This window comes from Palaemon carinicauda, chromosome 19 (assembly GCF_036898095.1).
Source record: "Palaemon carinicauda isolate YSFRI2023 chromosome 19, ASM3689809v2, whole genome shotgun sequence".
Taxonomy (NCBI): Eukaryota; Metazoa; Arthropoda; class Malacostraca; order Decapoda; family Palaemonidae; genus Palaemon; species Palaemon carinicauda.
This window is the reverse complement of record NC_090743.1, coordinates 84,226,030-84,248,068: the sequence shown is the minus strand read 5'-3', so window position 1 is coordinate 84,248,068 and position 22,039 is coordinate 84,226,030. Positions and strand designations below refer to the sequence as shown.

Below are 22,039 nucleotides of genomic sequence, written 5' to 3'. Positions count from 1 at the left end.
GATTATCCAGATTGAAGCCTGTTTCGTCTATGTATATTCCATCCAGCTGCAGTCCTTCAGTGTATATTCGCTTGGTGTACTGAAAGCAGGATTCCTTACTTGCAGGGGTATATCTTGACCTTAGTATGTCATTGCAGGCCTGGTTTCAGTGTGATAAGCTGTCCATCTAAACATCTCTATGTTGTGAAGGTAGAGACTTGTTGGCCGCTACTCACAAATATTGCTCTTATGGTTGGGTTACTCTCAATTAAAACTTATGGTTGACTGGGTTACTCTCAGTTAAAAGTACTTTAAAACCCACAATTTCACCATCCAATTTTCTTGGTCTGTCTCCATCTGGAATTGAGACAACCTTTTTCAATTAGGCTCTAGATTGAGCAATGTTTAAAACCTGAGTAGATAGATTGCATTCTCTGTCCACCCGCTGTACTCCAGGTATGATAATGATATCTTTGGTAATCAAAATATAGAGAGCACCTCTCTATTTGTATGACAATTGTTCATGCGCTGATGCTAATCTCGAGATACCAAGTAAAATTTCACCTTATACAGAAAGTCCATTCGCCCTGCATGAGCTTAGATTGTAAATTACGATAATTGATATGAAAGGTGTACTTCAAGAATCAATTATACTTTGAGAAGAAGCTACAAGATGTGATTTGGAGAGATTGATAAGTTAGTGCCTCTAAAAATACAAAAATGCCATGTTTTTGTTAGTAGAAATTGACTTTGAAATATGCATTTGCTTTACCATTTTGATAAATTGTATCGCCTTCGAAGGGACAATTGACTTTCAATAGTGCACAGTGTTTAAGGTTTGTTACTATTTTTGCCTTTAGTGCTGATGGTTAATTTATGTTGGAAATGTTTCGCAGATTGTTTTGTTTCTAATGTAATAATGCTTATAACAGTCAGAGATGGTGGAGAAGGATTGGACTGGATTGGTGATAAGAAGTTAGCAGACTTTAGAGTATGCTTATAATGCTGTCCTTTTTAGCAGAACACCACAGGATTTGTAATGCTTGCTTACCAGAATGCATGAAATATCACACGAGGTTGGGCTATAGATAAATAGAAGAAAGACAAAGATGATGAGAACGTAGTATGCAATGGAAGATGAAATATCATTGGAAGAAAAATGGATTAATGAGGTAGAATCATTCAAGTATTTAGGAAATATGTTCTCCAATACAGGGTCTTTAGAATTGGAGTTTACTGAACGATTGAAAGAAAGCAAATCATACAATGGTTAGGTTAAATAAAATTTGGAAATCAAATCGCCTGAAATTATATATAAAAATCAGACAATACATGAGTATAGTGAGATCGGTGTTACTCTATGGACATGAGTCATGGTATGACAATGAAACAATATCCAATAGATTTAGTAGATTTGAGAACAAAACCATCAGAAGAATATTGGGAGTTGAATGGTAAAACAGGATTAGAAATGAAACTTTAAGAGAGATTACTCTAGTGCCATATGTGGATGAGATCATGATGAGGGGTAGATGGAGATGGTTTGGGCATGCTCTTCGCACTCCCCAAGAGAAATTAGTTCACCAAACTTTCAGCTGGGCTCCACAAGGGACTAGAAGAGTTGGAAGACCAAGGCCTACATGGCTGAGGACTATGAAGCGCTAAATAGGAGATGATGAATGGAGAAGTATTGAATTAAAAGCTCAAGATAGAGACGACTGGCGAAATCTAACTGAGGCCCTTCGCGTCGATAGGCATAGGAGGAGATGATGATGATGAATGTTTCATTAAACAGAATACTGTTACTGATTTGTGAACATTGTTTTAGCTGTAATGAATTGCGGCTTAGAGTTTTAGTGATTGACTAAATAAACTGAAATTTGTTTAAAACGAAACCGTAAAAAGTATATTATTATTATTATTATTATTATTATTATTATTATTATTATTATTATTATTTGTGCTAGTAGTAGTAGTAGTAGTAGTAGTAGTAGTAGTAGTAGTAGTAGTAGTAGTTCTTTTTTCATACAGAAAATAGTCACATTTAGCGTATTACTTTGTTCCATCTTCAATCTCCAAAAACTTCACACTGTTTCGTTTAATCTTTAAAACCATTTTGCTGTTTTCCAACACTGGATAACTTGACCGTCTACCCATTCTAGTGTATTGTTTGATAACCCTCTTTGGTTAACTAATTCCGCTTTGCTTTCATTCTAATTGGGGAAAAAATTCTAATTGTCATTCCAAAGGAGACAGTCAGTTCTGTCTTGTGCTTCGGTATGCCAAATGGTTTTTTAAAGATGTTTACACCATTTATTTTATGTGGTAGAATCTAATTTGTTAATTTTGGCTTTGCGTATTGTTTTTGTGTTTTATATACATGCATACATTAAAGTTTTTGATGGTACTCAAACAGACAGACAGACAGACAGACAGAGATTGGTGTTTATAGGGTGCTTATTTCTCTAATTCCATTTCATAAAGTTAATTGAATAGGGCGTGGCCTCTCTCTCTCTCTCTCTCTCTCTCTCTCTCTCTCTCTCTCTCTCTCTCTCTCTCTCTCTCTCTCTTTCAGAAGTAAGCAGACCTTCTATTGTCATATTTTATATATGATTACTTTTTATTTTCTTCTTGGTGACATTATCTCGCACACGACAGTTCTGCCCTTTTCTAAGTGGGTTAAGCCCCTCTATCATCATCTCCCTTCAACAGTAACTGTCCCTTTCAGAAAAGGGCTATTATTCCTTTTGACATCTGTCTTGCTTTCATTCTTCGTGACATCAATTAATTTAACGTGACAGTTTCTGGCTCCTAACACTTTAATTTTCATTTGACTGTGACGTACTCCGGGGGAATTCGAGTACTATGCGAGTTGCTCTTATTTTGAACTATCTCCTCCATATAGTAAAGAACACACACACACACACACACACACACACACACACACACACACACACACACACACACATATATATATATATATATATATATATATATATATGTGTGTGTGTGTGTGTGTGTGTTTCGTATTATGCTGATCGTTATAACTAGACGGTCTCGGGGAGGACGTGTAGTCATACCCTGGGTAGAGGGGCTACCCGAGAGGTATACCCAGAAAACACAACTGCCCTGTTGTAGTTAGGGAAAGGGAGGGGATTGTTGGAAGGTTTGAATCTGTGCATGTGCGTGCATATCTATCTGAATAGTCGCGTACACTAGTATTGTGATATTAAACTAAACCTTTTTTTTTTAATGCAATAAACATAACATTGTTTTTATGGTGAAACTCGTAAGAATTTGTTCCATGCAAAATTAAGTTGTGTGTTTATATGGATAAAAAAGGACACCAGAAATTTATCGAAATAAATGTATTAAAAAGAAAAATAAAGCTCTTGGAACTCTATGTAATTATGCATTAATAACGAATCAGATTAAAAGATGTAGGGTATTCCAACATTGGTCCCGTCGATTCCATTCTTTTTTGACATTTTTATCAAGTACAATAGGCCTATCGTTCTTCCTGACTACGTTCTCCTTGCTTCATTCCTGCATATTCATTCTCGCAATACGGCCTTGTTCGTCCATAGCTATTTTAGGCTTGCTGGTTTCCAAAACATAAATGTGGGGAGTGGTGGCCTCGCTAGTGCTAAGAGGCTCCCTCAAAGGAGACACAATCCTCTCGTCTAGCTCACAACAGTAAATGAACCCCTGAGAATGACTTAAAGCTGAGAAAAGGAATCAAAGCATAATGGAAATTGTTTGTGATAAGAAAATAGTTTCGGTTAGGGTAGAAAGAACATAGGTTGCCCCTCATCGCATTCAATTTTTAAAAGTTGAATTCCTGTAGGAGACTGACTACCTGCCTGAGCAAGTGCACTTTTTTATTTTTGAAATGAAAATGGAACTCGAAATTCCTAAACGAGACTTACTACCCGTCTGAGCAAGTACATCTTTTTTTTTATTTTTTTTTTTAAATAAAATTGACTGGAGAGTGTAAAATTGTCAATAATTTATTTATATTTCTTGCACTTTTTGTAATGATAATATTGATATTCCACCAAAAAATCCAGTAACAGGAAAAGTTTCAAATTCAAATCCAAAACATTGGGCTGTTTACAAATAACTAGCCCAATCGCTGTATGTAAAAGTTAAATCTCTCAAACATTTTAAAGGAATATTTAGCTGTTTTAAACTTTGAATAGGATAACAAACTCAGCAGTGGTCCTAATGAATAATTTAACTATAACACTAAATTTTATGTCATCCTCAGCTGTATATTATAGTAAACTGGATAGCTGGATTAGACATGAATTAATTTGGAATACCTAATAATCTATTTGGGAACATCTAGAATAATATCCAAATTGATTCAATAAAAAACTACAGTTTTTATGAAGTTGATGTAACTATAGCATCCTCATACAAAGTGTAGTTTTTTCGATTGATTTTGTTCAACTGAATAAGTAGATTAAATTATTATTTTTTTAAATTTAACTTTGAATATTATTTAGATTCAGTGGGTTTTTAGTTGAATATCCGAATTGAGTTCTAAAATTAAGTGAATCAGTTACTCTATCTTCAAACAGAATTTAGTCATTCACTATTGTGTCTATCATAAAAACTAAATAACATAGTGATTTTAAATGGATATACTCGGAGTTTTTATTATTATTATTATTATTATTATTATTATTATTATTATTATTATTATTATTATTATTATTATTAACAAAGCTGCAGCCATAGTTGGAAAATTACGATGCTATAAGCCATAGGGCTCCAACGTGGAAAATAGCCCAATGAGGAAAGGTAATAAAGAAATAGGCTACAAAAGAAGTTATGCACATTTGATGAAACATTTTGAAAACAGTAACAACAGTGAAATAGATCTTTCATATATAAACTATAAAAAGATATGTATGTCAGCCTGTACAACGTAAGACATTCACTGCAAGTTTGAACTTTGAAATTACATTGATATATAGTTGAGCATTTTAACTTGTTCCACTAACCCATGTCACGTACAGCCTCTTCAAACAGACTGCAATCATAGTCCTTGTTGGACATCTCGTCAGCCTAAACTGTTTGCATTGGAGATTGTTTACTATCGCTTCTCTCATTTCCCCCCGTCCCCACATAATTTCATCGCCATCACCCCTGCCCCTTGACATTAGTTGCCATTACTGGTCGTAATAGTGATATTCCTTAAAGTAGCCGGGGCCTTTTCGCCCCTTTGTACTACAACTATCTTGTTCTGAAAATGGAGGATCCTTTTAACGCGTATCAAGTGCGATAAACTTGATGCCAAGAAGGTCATATTGTGACGTAAGATGAATTGCTACCTTGAAAACTTATTTTTAAAGGACACGAGCCCCCCCCCCCATCTCTCTCTCTCTCTCTCTCTCTCTCTCTCTCTCTCTCTCTCTCTCTCTCTCTCTCTCTTTGAATGGGTATGGGGATGGGTCAGCTCTTCTTCGCGAAATCAGTCTGGAAGTTGTGGCCGAGAAACTTGGGACTGTAGGGTTGCAACGTCTAAAGGATTTGTATTATGCTTGTGTTAACATCATCGCTTGTAGAACGGAGCCCTTTTATTACGGTAAATGTTCTTATTTTAGTCGGAATTTAGTAGTAAGTATGTCTTGAATAAGTGAGTTGGATGGATATGAAAACAATCGTAATGCGATGTTGACATGCGGGATCTGGATGCTATAAATTTGAATTGCAATATTGCCTCATAATAGCATTTATTAAACTTATTTTTTTATCTAATATATATTGATTTTTTTTTTTTTTTTTTGTCGAACGAGACCTGAATTTCAACCTGAATTAGATATACCTCAAAGGACTTTAAAATCTAAACTTAAATTTAAACTTGAATGTATAGGCTACACATGTGATCAGCGCTCAATCCCACTCTTCACCCAAGCTAGGACCAGGGAGGGTCAGGCAATAGACGCTGATGACTCAGCAGGTAGACCTACAGGCTCTCCCAAACCCCCTGTTTTAGCTTACAAAGACGGTGAGACTGCAGACACTACTATATAAACTATCGAGCTTGAACTGGCTAGAATTTCGATCCAAGAGATTGCAATATAGGGGCATTTCCAAATGATCCAAGCTCTTGTAATACGTAGTACTTGTCAATGGCATTGAAATTTAAACATTAACTCAAAATTTGCCAAAGTGTTTCGGAAGTTCACTTGATATCTTCTAATTTCTTCAATGACTTGAAATTGAAAAAAAAAAAAAAGTCTCTTAGATTTCAGATGACATTGATATTTAAACTTAATTTGAGTACTCTCGTATTACTACAGAATTCAACCTAAATTGCTAGTTTCGACTTGAATAGTATTATTAAATAAAAATTAGATGTAGGTACAATAATGTTATTTTATAACTATTATATTTACAAAATGGAAATTTCTACCTACCTCTACCGTACACTATATTCCATAATCATTAAACTATTACCAGATTTTCATTGACATTTTAGTGACTTGACTTAGTTTGTGATGGCTGCTCATTTGCACGCTTGTTCTTGCCATTGTTCTTCCTGGTTCCTAATTGGTCACTCCCGCAAAAAAGTTTGCAGACACTCTATCAATTAATAGATAGGTGTAAAGCTTCTAAGTTTATACTCTGTATTGTAATTGAGATGTTTGCCTGAAACCATAAACACCAGTGTTAATGAAAATCCTTAGTCTTAATTTTATCCCATTCTAGTTTGAAGCAAAGACATCTTGTTGTTTTGCATGTTCTTGGCGATATTTTGTTAGTCGAATATTGAGTCATTACCCATACATTGTTTGTGTCACACTGGAAAAATGAACTTATGGACACGTTGTATGTGAATGATTATTATGTTGGTATAAGAGTAACGAACATTAACGATCACTGATACCAGGAGCCACTTTGAATGCGAGAAAATCGAACAAAACATATCAGCCACTTTCCTTACCAAAAAAGAAAAAAAAAATCTTTGGATCCAATTTTGGTAGTTATGTAAACCCAGTTATATGAACATTGTGGTCTATTGGACAAGCCTGAAATGCTATTAGACTGTGTTGCAAAGTAAGTCTTGTGTAAAGAAAAAAAAAGAAGAAAAAAAAACATCAGGAAAATAATGATGGTTAATATTCCTGCCCTCTTGGCAAACTTTTTCTTTTTTATGAACGGTCTGCCGTACTTATCTTCATAATCGCTTGACTGAATGCTGAGAAACATGATACGCTCTCTCTCTCTCTCTCTCTCTCTCTCTCTCTCTCTCTCTCTCTCTCTCTCTCTCTCCCCGGTGGAAATAAAGCCATTAGGACATGATGCCTTTGCAATTCCATCCCAAGAAATTGTGGCACCAACCGTGTGAAAGAATGGGATAGTATGGAAACTTGCAGTAGTGTTTAAGGATGACTCCGGTGCCAAAGGAAAAGCATCAGTGCGGTATGGAGTCCCGAAGCCCTAAATGTGGTTACGTCATCAGTTGGGATTCATTGCTTGAATTTTAAGCACTGGCGTTCCAAGAACATTGGTCTCTGACGCTTAGCTCTTCAAGGAATACCACCTGATAATTCCATTATAAATAATACTAAAGTCTGTTTCATCGTAGTTGGAAAATGGAGCTAAACCACGGTTTGAAAGCTGGTTGCTGATTGGCTGTTTGTTCAGGCATCCTTATAGGTGAATATATAATTTTATTTTCAATATTTATACCTCCCGCTGGAAGTTCTAATGTAATGGTTTTACAAAAAAAAAAAAAAAAAAAAAAAAAAAAAAAAAACATTGGTCATGGGTGTTTTGCTCTTCTTTAAATATTGTAAAGGGATTCTACTAAGAATTTTGTGAAATGGATTTATACAATTTTCGTTGATTTTAAAAGGGTCGTAGTTCAGAGAGATCGGGCATAATATGGTTATTCTGTAAAGAAACTTGTGATAAACTGAGTTCTTACTAGGATTGACTACTCTAATTCCATCTATTACAATTTACCAAAAGTACAACTTAAGAAATTACAAAACATAATAAACAGAGAAGCAAGACTGATAAAAGGTGTCCCACCTAGAGAAAGGTTCACTCCTATACTAATTAATTTACGCTGGCTGCCGATTAAAACGAGAATTGAATTTAAAGTATGTACAATAACCCACCAGATTATCATAACCAGTCGTCCAAAATACTCAAGAGAATTGCTACATACTGTATTGCGTAGCCATAAAATCATGGTGACACGAGAATAGTACAGATGGTTTCAAACTATTGGAGCCTAGATATATGTCTACTGTAGGCTACAAAGCTTTTAAATAGGCAGCCCCGAGACTATATGATAAGCTCTCATGAGACATCCGAATGATTGAAGACATTAAAACTTTCAAGAGTAAACTGAAGACTTTCTTGTTTTGTGAGTCATTTGGTAGTGATAATTTAATAGTAAATGAGCATTATGTGATATGAAATGTTGAATACTCTGAATGAACAAGATAAAATGACAGTGGAGATCCTATAGATTGTATGGTTCCCCTGTTGTATAGGACCAGAAAAACAGCCGTCAAAGTAAAGTAAAAAAAAAATAAAGTAAACTCTTAAAGCGGTTAAAAAGAGGGGAGGAATGGAGTTGTGGTCATAATAGGTAAAAGATGGAAAGAATAAGTGGCAGAAGTAAAAAGAATACATGATAGACTTTTAAAGATCCCAATGATGATAGGGGATCAGATAATAGATATAATTTCAGCATATACCCACAGATGGATTGTCAAGAACAAGAAAAATAGTTATTTAGACAAGAGTTTGAGGCTGCTGTTAGATCAGTGGAAGAGGAAGAGAAACTAATCTTAGGAGCAGATGTACTGTAAATGGCAGAGTGGGGAAGAGAAGGGATGGATATGAAGAGGTACATCCAATGGAGGCCAGGGGATTTTGAATTAGAAATGGGGATGGGGAGTATGTATTAGAGATGGTTCAGAGTTTTTAATTGGCATGTATGAACATCTGATTTCAGAAGTTGGATAAGTATCTAACCTATGAAAGTGGAGAAGTGGAAAGCCAAATAGATTATTTATTGGTCAGAGAAGCAGACAAGAAAAGTGTGAAGTGTAAAGTGATTTTGGTGAAAGGTTGTGTTAAGCAACATAGACTGGTAGTGATGGATTTTAAAATGAGAGGTAGAAAACCCTAGGAGAGTAAGAGGATTAAGGTGCAATTTAGGAGGATCGTGAGGGAAAGACGACTGGAAAAGTCGAACACAGATTGGACAGGGTAACAGGGTAGAAAATATTTGGTTGGGTATGAAAAAGATGTGTAGGGAAAACAGGAATTTGTGGGAAGAACCAGCAGATATGGTGTGTCAAAAGGAGAAAATTGGTGGTAGAACAGAGAGGTGCAAGAATCGATTAAAAGAAAATCAAAGGCATTCAAGGACTGAAAAGTAAGACAGGTGCAGGGAGCAGAGGAACGGCACTGAGAAGAGAAATAAGATTCTAGGAGGAAAGTAGGTATAGATATTGGAAGAGAAGTAGAGCAGTTAAATAAAAGGACAGGAACAAGGGAAGGAGAAAAGGATATCTATATGATTTTAAACTTGAGGAAAATGCAAAGACAGGATTTTGGGGCAACTGGTAGTTATCAGGGATTGAGATGGAAATATATTGCATAGGGATGATGACATTAAGAGGAGATGAAGAGAATATTATGAACAGCTCTTGAATACTGAAAATGAGAAAGAGGAGCTGGGAGAACCACAAAGGGTGGAGGGGACAGTGATAGAGATAGCCTACAGAGTACAGAAGTGAAGTGGGCATTGTGTAGGATGAAGAACGGTAAAGCACCAGGCCCATCAAAAATTGAAATGGTCGAGATACTAGTGACAGAGGGGGAAAATGTATGCTGGATTTATTGAGAGCAATATGGGAAGTGGAAATAATGCCTAAAGACTGGTAGGAGAGTCTAATGTATTGGTATCCACATTTAAGCAGAAAGGTGACATCATAGAATGCAGTAACTACAGGTGAATTAAATTAACCGAGCATGTTTTGAAAGTGTTAGAGAGGGTACTAGAGAGATTAAAAGAGATTGTAAAGATTGAGAAACAGTAGTATGGATTCATGAGGGGGAGAGGGACTGTGGATGTTCTTTTTATAGTAAGGCAATTACAGGAGAAGAGGCTATAGTCAAGGGAAACCAGAAGCTCTTCTGTGCTTTTGTAGATTTAGAGAAGGCTTATGCCTGAATACCAAGAGAAGTGATGTTTTGGTGCTTGAGGAAGAGGAAAGTCCCAGAGAAGTTGGTTAGAATGGTAGAGATGATTTACAAAAGAAAAAGGATAAAAGTCATAACAGCTATTGGAGAAACAGAAGCCTTTGAAGTTAGTGTGGGATTACATCAGGGGTCAGCATTAAGCCCGTTTTTATTTGTGTTGGTCTTGTATGTGTTAAGTGAAGGGATAAGAAATGAAGAGTTGTGGAAGTTGTTATATGCAGAATATTTGGTGATTACTGATGAAAATGAGGCAGAATTACAGAGATGGATGGTTGAGTGGGAAGAGACTTTGGAAACGGCTGGTTTGAGGGTTAATGTGGACAAGACTGAAGCCAAGGTTAGCAGTAAGGAAGGTAGAGACAGGGTGCCCATTCATGAAAGTACATGAGCCGTTATAAAACATGTAGAACAATTTAGATATTTGGAATCTTCTATAAATCAGGAGGGAGGATGTGAGGCTCAAGTTGAGAATTGGATGAAAGCAGCATGGTGAAAGTAGGGAGGTAGCAGGAATGGTATGTGATAGGAAAACGCCACCAAGGTAAAAGTCAAGATCTGTAGCACAGTTAATTTATGGGTCAGAAACTTGGGCTTTAAAACGAAAAGACGAAGCAAACCTTGAGAGAACAGATATGAGAATCCTAAGGTTGATTATGGAAATATCACTGTTTAAAAGATTGGAAAATGGTGAAATAAGAATAGCATGTGTAGTGAAGATTACTGAGATGATGAGTGTCATGACTGAGATGGTGTGGGCACCTGTTAAGGATTGATGGTGGGGAGGGAGTGAGGAGGGCTTGGGAGGAAACTAAGGGGGGAGAAAATCAAGAGGGAGGCAGAAAATTAGATAGTGAGATATGGTGAAGGATGATAAGGAGAGAAGAGGTTTGATGGGAGAGGATGCCTTTGATCAAAGGCATTGGAAAGGGGGCATCAACTGACCCCTTAATGTAGGGATAATGGCGGGGAAGAAAATTAGATTGTTGTTGGAAACTTGGTATTATAATTTGTCGAATTTTATTAGGAATATATATCGCAATTCAATAGATAAACTAATTCAAACGGGAAAAGTGAGTTGATATTTAATTTTGATTGATATAAAACGCCAAATTTTTATTTCCCTATCGAGATAACTAGTTATCTAATTGTCTTGTTAAATCAACAATCCATCAGTTGGTGGGAGGCATTGTATCTTCGTCTGACTATTACTAGTATTACTTGACATACTCTTCTGAAACCCCCCCCCCCCCCCAGTATTGACATGTCAATGTCTATGTATGTATATAAGATATGATACTCTATAGACCTTAACTTTCTAGCAGGTGTGTTTTCTAATAAGCTGGTGTTTAACATTCATGGTCGAACGGTCAAAGGGGAATGTGACTATTGAAATAGTGTTGTTGCAAATCTTCATCATGTCTAATTTCATGTGTATATATATATATATATATATATATATATATATATATATATATATATATATATATATATATATATATATGTATATATATATATATATATATATATATATATATATATATATATATATATATATATATATATATATATATATATATATATATATATTTATATATATATGTTTTTGTGTTTGTTTCTGTAAAGATTGGAGTAAACTGGAGTAGGCCTGAAAATATCAACTGTAGTGTATTTTTATGGCCTTTGCATAATCAACCTGTGGTGTCATTAAGATTACATACATTTTATTTTCTTTATTCTCTAGTTATACTCTAATCTAGTTAATTTTTTATCTTACTAAGTACAGTATTTATTCTTGCTTAATAGTACCTCTCTTCCAACTATATATTTTTGCAACTACCCAGCGGTATTTTAAAGGCACACAATGTGGAATGGTTTTCTACTTTAGTGGCATACGGGTTTTCTTCGGCTAGTTAATAACACTTGTACATTTTTTTTTTTGTTGCAGAACATATGTTGATGTATAATTTGGGAATTTATCTTCCGGTAAATTTCATATGGCAGGGGTTGGGGTAGGTGGCAATGAAAAGTTTTCTGATGGAAATTTAGTGCAATTGTTAGGATTATGCTGTCCTTCACCTATTTTAATGGTTTAGTTGTTTTACATCCAAAAACTACTCTTGAGGTAATTATATTAGTAACTGGCTTTTAGGCATTGTACATAAGAATGTACAGTAGTACTATATTGGTTCTTTGCAGTACTTGTCAGTATGTTTATGATTGTATATGAACTACATAAGCACAGAACTTCTACTGGGTACCATTCAACATTTTTATTTTATCCAATTTTATCTTTCAGCTTGCACGTGATGGCAACAGTGAAGTGCTTGCATCAGCCCTGTCTCGCCTTGGAGAGCAGGGCCGCAGACGTATCAACAGCTTAGATTCCGACAAACTTTCTCCTCTACACTATGCAGCGCGTTATGCCCATACAGATACAGTCAAGACACTTATACAAGCTGGCGCACATGTCAACATCAGAGGTCAGGACCAATTGACTCCCCTCCATTTTGCTGCTAGGTAGGTATTATGTGGGTAAATTTGTAATTACAGTATTGGGGAGTACAGTACATAAGTGTTTTGTACTTTATTTTTCATATAGTACTAGATTAACCATTGTTAAATGTACAATAATCCCTCTGCTATCTCGAGTGAATTGTTCCTACCGCATAATAGATAGGCCTACAGAAATCTAGGGTATTTCTTTATTTTTATATTTTTTCATATATTTTAAACTGCAATTTATGTTTTTATTAGCTAAAAAATGAATATTTTTAACCAACAATATTTAAGAATGTAAAGTATAAAACTTATCTTGCCTGAGAAACCTACGATATCAAGAGGAGTCCGTGATATAGATCAACAAAAAATTATAAATCCGTTACAAAAATAAATCTGTGATGTATTGAGAGAACAATAGGTGACCCATGGGTTTACTGTAACTGAAAAAAAAATTAAGTGCAAGCACACGTGTCATTGATTTCACAAGTTACAGGATAAACTAACTTTTTTTTCATCTTGTAGGTATCGGAAGCAGATTAAATCTGGACGTCGGCCAAGTCCGCTCCCCTTGAAACGCCTGGAAACTACGGAAGAAGTAGAAGAAGAAGAAGTAAAAGGGGAAGATGAATTGGGAAGTAACCCAGAAGAGGATGGAGCAGAGGTTGAAGATTCTGAGGGTGGACAGGAAGATGATGAGGCACTGGGAGATATGGAAGAAGCTGAAGAAAATGAGGACGACACCCATGAATTGGAAGGAGTAGACGAGCCAGGTCTGTATTGAAATGGTTATTAATCATGACCTAGGAATATATTAGCATATTTTTCTTACATTTTTTTTTGTAGCCTGACTGACAATTAGTTTTGATGCGCAAATTAAGATCAAACCAGGTCATAGTTTGTGACAACAAGTCTTCTTAGTATACAAACTTATTTTGACTTTTTGTTAATTGCAGGTAGCACAATGCAGTTTCATTATAGTAAAGAATTTTGTTCTGTACTATATCATAATTGCAGCACACAGTACTATACTTTCATTAGCTTGTTTCTTTAGTATAGGAGGGTTTTCAGCATTAACATGAACCAAATATAAAGTTTTGTTTAGGATATCAGTTTATATAAAGGAAGAATTGAGTAAATCATATTTCATTCAAAGAAGATTGATAAGTCTTTAACTTCCTGTGTGTCCCAGAGAAGTGGGAAAGTTATATGTACCAAAATATAAATCTATATCTCTCCCTATTTTAATTTTTAATGACATTTGAGAGAAAAGAACTTAAATAGTTTTTGAAATTTTTTGGGTATGTTGTCCTTTAAAATCTGTGCATTCCTGTTAATTGTAAGGAAGTAGTTATGCATAGCAATTTTAATTAATGGGGCTTGTCCCCTGTATACCGCACAGTAATGGAAACCCACTGACTTCCCAGTAGTCATGCAAGTAATGGTTAGTTTCCTTGGATAGGTTTGAACAATTTAAGTTGCAAATCTTTAGTGCACCTGAAATTTAATTGAAGGTTGTTCACAGATGCTATAGATTCAGTTTACTAAGACTGCTTTCACACACTTCAGCTTGAGAACTGCTTGTCTGAAAGGACTATAATGAGGCTCCCAAGTGAGCACCTTGTCACACTAATTGCTGCTCTCCTTCCTACTCCAGATTTATGCTGTACTTGGACAGTATATCAAAATTGTAATAGATTAGTCTTGAAAGTATTAATATCCTGCAAAATAATTGTATTTAAAAATCTGAACCTTAATTAGTGAAAGAGGACAATGCAAAAAAAAAAAATCTAAATACTCTGGATCTGGTTGTTTGATTTAGAAAATATTTCTGAAACCCCTCTATTATATTATGTGGTAAGAAAATGTTTGAAAATAAAGGGGATCTATATATTGGCACTCATTGCCTTTTTACTTTATTATTAATCCACAAACTATTGTGTCTGTAATTTGCATAACAATGTTGGGAACCATGGAAGTGATAAAGAACTGGGCGTATCAGTTTATGAAAGTTTTATTTGAATACTGTACAGTAATTCAATTTTTTGACCTTCACTTTAATTGAGCAGAGTTCACTATCATTGAGCAGTGTTTTGAACTTGTTTAATTAGTTTTCTTTGGTAGTTTATAATAATGCTAATTCTTTTTTGGAACCATATTTTTATATGTGGGTATTCTGTTTTTTGGAGCTGGCTCATAGGCCATTTGTTTTCTTGCATACACATTTTCTTACAGATAAGGGAGTTCTACTCTATTCGTAAGTAATAATCCTCTGGAGCTTTTTCTGCGAGCAAATATTTTTTCAATAATAGTAGAGCAAATTTGTCATGTACTGTATCATTATGTCAAAATGTAATTTTGCCGGTAATTATTTAGATATGATAAACATTTTTGAGCTGCTGATCATTCAAGCCTTCACTGCCCTAGTATTAAAAAACGGATTTTGACAGGAAAAATCTATTTTTGGGTGAGATGGCCATGTCGTACTGTTGGAAGTTTCTCATTGGCAGCTTCTACTTGGGATATATCTACGAGTGATATACCAGAGAAATTTACCGTATAGGTATCGCAGAGTACTTTACCTCCGAAGTGAATATCCCGACAGATATCGTGTATAAATCAGGGACATGTTAATAACAAGCCATGGTTATCCTTCCTCGAATAGAGTTAACCTTGTCTCAAAGGATAAGTGATAGGGTAGGAAACTTGGGCGAAAAGCTGTTACAACTCCCGGTCTCAAAGATGTGCTACTACGAACACGTTTCCTATTGAACCATTCCAGGAGCAGCCATCGCATGACACAAGGTCCCATATTGAGAAATGGAAGAGGATAGAAGGTAACGGGCGGGCCATCAGGATGACATGGCTATCTCGCCCCAAAATAGTTTTTTTCCTATGCCAAAATCCGTTTTTTAGGCTTGAGCCATGTTGTCCTGATGGAAGTGTACCAGAGAATTATCATTCTCAGTTGTGGCCAGAAGAGTTTTAGCCCTGTAACTCCATAGATATAAGCATACTTCCTACAGCATTGGTACTATAGTACCGAGTGATGAGAGTAAGCGAGATGTTTGTACAAAGATAGGAACAAAGTAAATCAATAGCACAGTTCCACTCACTGTGAAGAACTTTGTCTCCAGTTGATGAAAAGACCGAAGTCAATAAAAAGAGGGTTAAAGAAATTTTGATACACTACATTTATTTCATGTAGACAGCAAGTCCAAAGAAAGGAAACACAAAAAGGAATAGTCATAATTTAATGTTTGCGAAAGTACATACATGTAGTTATAATAATACAACAAGATATACAATATATATAAGTATATACAGAAAACCGGAGTTTTCAGACCCCAAATTATGAAACCGAATAGTAAAACAGTAATACTCGTGACATAACAAGAAAATATCACTTGCAACTCGTTACAACATTAAAAGGGCATATGGAACAAAAGATTATAATCCCCTTGCACAATGTAGACTGAGAAGTCCCAATTATCCAGTTCAAACGAGTCCGTGCACAACATTCAAGAAGCTGGTTTAATTACAATACCAGCGGCCGCCACAAAGTGTTTAATCTCTTGCAACTGACGTAGGTAATGTTTGAAGAACACTCTTGAAGATTTCCATCCTGTGTAAGCCTGTAAGCGAGCAAAGGACATAGATTGGAAATAATTTAAGGAAGAGACAACTTTTCTAGGGTCATGACCTGCTGGAATACTTTCCAGGTCAGCCCTTCTGATGAAGTAGGTGAGTTTGGACCTAAGCTGTTTCAGCGAAAGGTTAGATCCTGTCGACTCCCCTTTAAAAGGCTGACCACCTTTAAAGTCCCGGCTCTTGGATAAGTAGGCTTTAAGGCTCTCCACGGGGCACAGAGAAGGGTCCTCCTGCAGTGTTTTGTGGGAAGTACGTTTTACACCAAGAATGCAGGATCTGGATCAAGGTTTACCTCTCCCGAATCCGAGAATTCAATGTGGCTATCATCCCTTTAAAGGGCTCAATCTCACTGACTCTAGCATCAGAAGCCATAGCAAGCAAAAAGATAGACTTTTGAGTAAGATCCCTCAGAGAGCCAGAGGCGTTATCTATCGAAGAGGCAAAGTGCAAGACTTCATCCAACGACCATGAAATAGCCTTGGGAGGAGCATTAGGTTTCAGTTTAGCATAAGCCTTCGGGATTTTGTTGAATAGCTTGCTATCGAGTTCAATATCAAAAGCATACACGATCGGTCTAGCTAGTGGCGACTTACACAAGGCAATAGTTGTAGAGGCTAGACATTGATCGTGTAGTGAAATAAAGAAAGAATTACAGAAGTCCATAGAAGTAGAAGAGGACTGATGACTTTTCACGAACGAAACCCATTTTTTCCAGGTAGACTAATAATGTTGTTTTAGGTGTTGGACTTGTACTCTTCTATGAAGTCAATTCTTTCCCTTGCAACTCTGAAATTTCTTTGAGCTACAAGGGCAAAAAAAAATCATTAGTTGAAGGGTTTTCGTTATCCAGGAGGAAGCTAAGACAGTTGTCTGTTGAACAACCTGGGACAGCATTGGAGGTGGTAGAGGAATCTGGAGGAGTTTGAGTTCCAGAATAAGAGAGTACCAATTGCTCTTGGGCCATTTGGAAGCCACCAGAGCTGCTGTTCCTTTGAAAATCTGCAGTTTGTTCAGTACTTTCAGTAGGAGATTGAATGGAGGAAATAGGTAGATGTGAGACCACTGGTTCCAATCCAGAGACATCACATACATTCCTGTTGCTTCTGGGTCCAAGTTTGCTGCTACATATAAGGGAAGTTTTTTTTTTTAAGCTCGTTGTAAAGAGATCGATTTGCAGTTCTGGGACTTGCCCCAGAATGAAACAGAATGATTTTACGTCCAGAGACCATTCTGTTTGTTTCCTGAGGCTTGGATCTCGACAGGGCGTCCGCCGTCACATTGCGAACCCCTTCGAGGTGAACTGCTAAAAGATGCCATTCCTCCTTTTTGCTAAACAGAGAATGTCTAGGATTACATGGTTGATCTGAGGAAATCTGGAGCCCTGTCTGTTGACACAGTGCACTATTATGTTGTTGTCGATGTTCCGAGGCATCCGTGTGAATAGTCACAAAAGGAGGGTACCAAAGAGGGACGTCGTTCGATAGACTCTTGACAGTGAACCACGGCTTGAGCTGCTTCCGCAGTAAGGCCAGGGTTTTGTGGCGAAGGTCTCTCCGAGCATTGGATGCCTTTCTTCTCCAGACTGTTGGCATCTTTGAGCCTTGCTTTTGGGATTGGGTCCATCACGGCAGCGAACTGTAACGACCCCAAGACCCTTTATTGTTGTCGTTTGGTAAGTACTTTTGAACGAAGTAGGCACCTGACCGAGTTTGCGATTTCCTTTCTCTTGCCTTGTGGTAAATAGAGGGTGTGTGACTGTAGGTTCCAGTGAAGTCCTAGCCATTGAAATTTCCGAGCTGGAGATAGCCTGGACTTCTCAAGGTTGATTTGGAAGCCCAGAAATTGTAGGAAGTTCAAGACCTCTTGGGCTGTTTGAAGACATTCTGACTTCGTTGCAACCCAGACTAACCAATCGTCCGGAAGGCCTCTGTTCCGAAGTTGTTGGACAATGCCAGTCTGAAACCAAGGTAGGGGGAGAAGTGCCGACCTATCGGAAGATGCCAATAAGCATCTGTAAGATCTATGGAGATGGTGCAGGCCCCCTGGAGTAGTTGGGTCTGTATTTGTGAGATAGGCAGCACCTGGAACTTGTCGTTCAGAATGAATTTGTTTAGTGGGGACAAGTCCAGAATAGTTTAAAGAGTGTTCAAATCTTTCTTGGGCATGCAGATTAGCTGTCCTTGAAAGTTCATGGATTTTGTGCAACGGATGACTCCCTTCCACAGAAGGTCCTGAACTTAATCCTCCAAAAAGGGGGTTGTGGGTTGAAAGAACCTCTTGAACTCGGGTGATTTCTGTCTCTATTTCCAGCCTAGCCTTTTTGAGACTATGCTGTGAGCCCAGCGGCTGGAAGGCGGCAACAGTTTCTATCAGCCAGAAAAGAATGACCTGTCAATACTCCACGTATGTCGACACAAGGCGGCAGACACATTGTAAAGTCAACAGGGAGAGAATGGACAATCCTAAGGGAAGGGTCCACACTCGAGGGAAGTACAGGAGTGAAAGGCAGATAATAAGAGAACCAGCCAGAACCTGATCATTATCATTAACTTACACAAAGTGGGGGTGCAGCTCATAAGATAATGAGAGCTGTACAAGCCGGCCAGGACGCTAAGAATTAAAAATTCAAAGGGTGTTCTGACAACTAGGCAGGATCCAATCAACCAACTCCAGAAGATAATGTTCCTCAGATGTGGGATAGGAAAAAGCAGATGACTAGTCTAAGGCTGCAGCTGAGGTGGCAGAGGGAGGGGGACCCATAGCCAACACACAGTCAGTCCTAGAAGAAATCAAGCTGACAAGACTTGAAGCAGAGACAGGAGGCACCACCTCTGTCTAGATAGGCTAACGTGGCAAGGGAGTCAAGACTCCATAGCTAGAGGGATATCTCAACTTGACAAGACAGTAAGCAGAGACTGAAGGTGGCACCTCTGCCTAGATAGGCTAATCAGGCAAGGGTGTCAGAGGGATATAGCACAGGAAGAGAGGCTGCAGACAGGACAAGCACTGCCAAGATGGCAGAGGAGTGACCCAAGTGGTACCAACTCTGTGCCTAGATAGGGTTAGGCCATGGTAGAACTGTGTAGGCAAGCCTAGCCTCCTAGCAGGTGAGGGAAATCTCAAAAGCTAGGGTGAGATGACTAGACAAGAGGAACATAGTTCTGGCCTAGATAGGGTTAGGCCATGAGAGAACTGTGTAAGCAAGCCTAGCCTTCTAGCAGGTGAGGGAAAGGTCAAAAGCTAGGGTGAGATGACTAAACAAGAGGAACATAGTTCTGGTACAGTCAGGTTATGGCCTAACTAGGAAGGGAAAGGGACAGAGAAACACCAAAGGGTGGACTCTAAGGCAGCATAGAGATTTCAACTTGGGAGGAGAAAATTTCATCTACCTAGGCCAGGAAAGATAACCTACAAGTAGGCACACTAAGAGGCACAAGGAAAGGGGAAAGAGGGGTGGTGATGGGTGAGGCGCCATGGCAGAAAGGCCCAACAGCAAGATGGAACAACAATAGTGTCCCAGAGGGGTTGCCGTGATAGGGCACAGAGGGCAAGTCCTCACAACCAGGCATAGCCTACTAAAGACCAAGAGAGAAGCCTAATGATGGTTAAGGTGACACAAGGAGGTCTACTAGTCAGCATCAGAACTGGGGTAAGGTGTTCTAATGTGTAAACATAAGTAGACACAGGGAACAGGATCCTGAGACCTGTGCTGCCTCGCCAAACATATAGGTTAAGTGGAAAGTGAAAAGCAGTCACCCTAGGGTAACTGAGAACACTATCCAACTCCCAGAAGGACCTTCAAGATCGCAGCTCCCTGCCATGACAAATTGATAATGTGGGAGGATAGATGGCCTCACCCAACCTATAAGGTTTGGTGAAAGAAGGGAGTGGTGCCCTAGTGAACATTTACCAGGTATGGCTTCCGGCTAGGGTAGGCTAGCCTAAGCCAATGCTGATAAAAAACACAAAAGAAACACCAAGGAAGGATGGGGGTACCATATACATACCAGACTTTAGAATGATGAAATAACATATTCCTAAAGTAAATGATAAATAACTAATAATGATTTCTGAGAGTTTGACGACATGATAAATGGCGCCGCAAGCCTGCCGGCTTCGGAACAAAAAAGCATGCAACATAATAAAAGAAACTGGGTGGAGATGCGAAATTCTCCAGCACAGGAAAGGGTGGATACTCAACTTAGTCGATGAGGAAGAAGTTAAAACATCCATAATAAAAAAAAAAACACTCAAAAAGCTAAGAAAACTAGCAGAAACTCTCCAAGTGAACGGCAAAGATGGCGCTGTGAAGGGGAATGGATCAATAGGAAGCGTGTTAGTAGTAGCACACCTTTGAGGTCGGGAGTTGTAATGGCTCTCTCACCCACGTTTCCTGCCCTATCCCTTATCCTTTGAGACAAGGTTAACTCTATTCGGGGAAGGATAACCATGGCTTGTTATTAACACGTCCCTGATTTATACACAATATCTCTCTGGATATTCGCTCCTGAGGTAAAGAGCTCCGTGATACCTCTAAGGTAAATTTCTCTCGTATATCACTCGCAGAAATGTCCCAAGTAGAAGCTGCAAATGAGGAACTTCCATCAGGACGACATGGCTCGAGCCCAAAAATATTGATTTAAAAGCTATGTACAGTATTTTCTAATCAAATGTAGCCTATACAGTAACTTTAATTTTCTGAAGGCATTGTTTGACTAACCCTAATAGTAAGCTTATTCTGTGTTAGTGCTTTTATACAGGTACTGAGGTAATTTTTTTTAATTTGTTTGTATTATATTTACATAGATAAAAGATAATCTTAGACTTGAGTACAGCTTTAACTTATAAATAAATTTTGTTCTGTCACTATACAAACCTTTGTTACTTTTAGGGGATATTTCTAGAGGAGCCATGAGACTTTTACTGAACAATAACCACCCTAACTACTAATTAGCAGGAGTGGGAGTTAGCTGGCCACCCCACTCACTCACACACCTGGGCTTAGCAGTGAGCACCCCTTTGCTTTTGGCTTGGAGAGAGAGATGTCTCTCTCTCTCTCTGCCAGTGTCATAAACACACACCTTGCGAGGTTTAGGGTTCCTACCATTTACGATCTATATCGTGAGGAGAGAACTCTAGGTCAAATGGCAAGAGCCAGTTAGCACGGACTTCCACCCTCCTAAGAGGTAATTCATACCCTATAAGTAGCAAGGGTTTTTAAAGAGTGATGGAACAAATGACAAATTTGGAGGTAATTTGTATTTTTCCTAATGATACAAACCTGGAGCTATTTATACAGATTGACCTGCCAGCACCTATCCCTCAAGAAAGTCCAGCCAGCAAGCAAAGGGGGTGGTCAGCCCAAGTGTGTGAGTGAGCAGGATAGCCAGCTATCTCCAGACCTCCCGCTAATTAGCGGTTGTGGTGGTTATTCCCCACTGAAAGTCATATGGCTCGTCTTTCAGCTATGCCAAAAGTAATATCCCCTGTAAAAAGCTCCATGTTTGTATTGTTAGGAAAAATACAAATTACTTCCAAATTTGTTATTTTTTTTAGTTCTTTACAGCACAGTTTCCATAGAAAGATTTTTTTTTCTTTTTTGCATTACCTGTATTATTTTTGTTAAGGGTATTGGATTTAATGTTGTATTCTGTTAAAAGTAATTAAA

The 22,039-nt window shown here is 37.7% G+C and overlaps 1 protein-coding gene across 7 annotated transcripts in view; it reads left to right on the top strand.

The window, feature by feature from the left end:
- The window catches only part of LOC137658700 (transient receptor potential cation channel subfamily A member 1 homolog), a 351,715-nt gene that overhangs the window by 86,923 nt on the left and 242,753 nt on the right, over positions 1-22,039 (top strand). For all 7 annotated transcript variants that reach the window (XM_068393691.1, XM_068393693.1, XM_068393692.1 and 4 more), the window contains 2 exons: positions 12,521-12,741; positions 13,246-13,493. In XM_068393691.1, the coding sequence (XP_068249792.1) occupies positions 12,521-12,741; positions 13,246-13,493 (469 nt within the window). The remainder of the gene's footprint in view (positions 1-12,520; positions 12,742-13,245; positions 13,494-22,039) is intronic.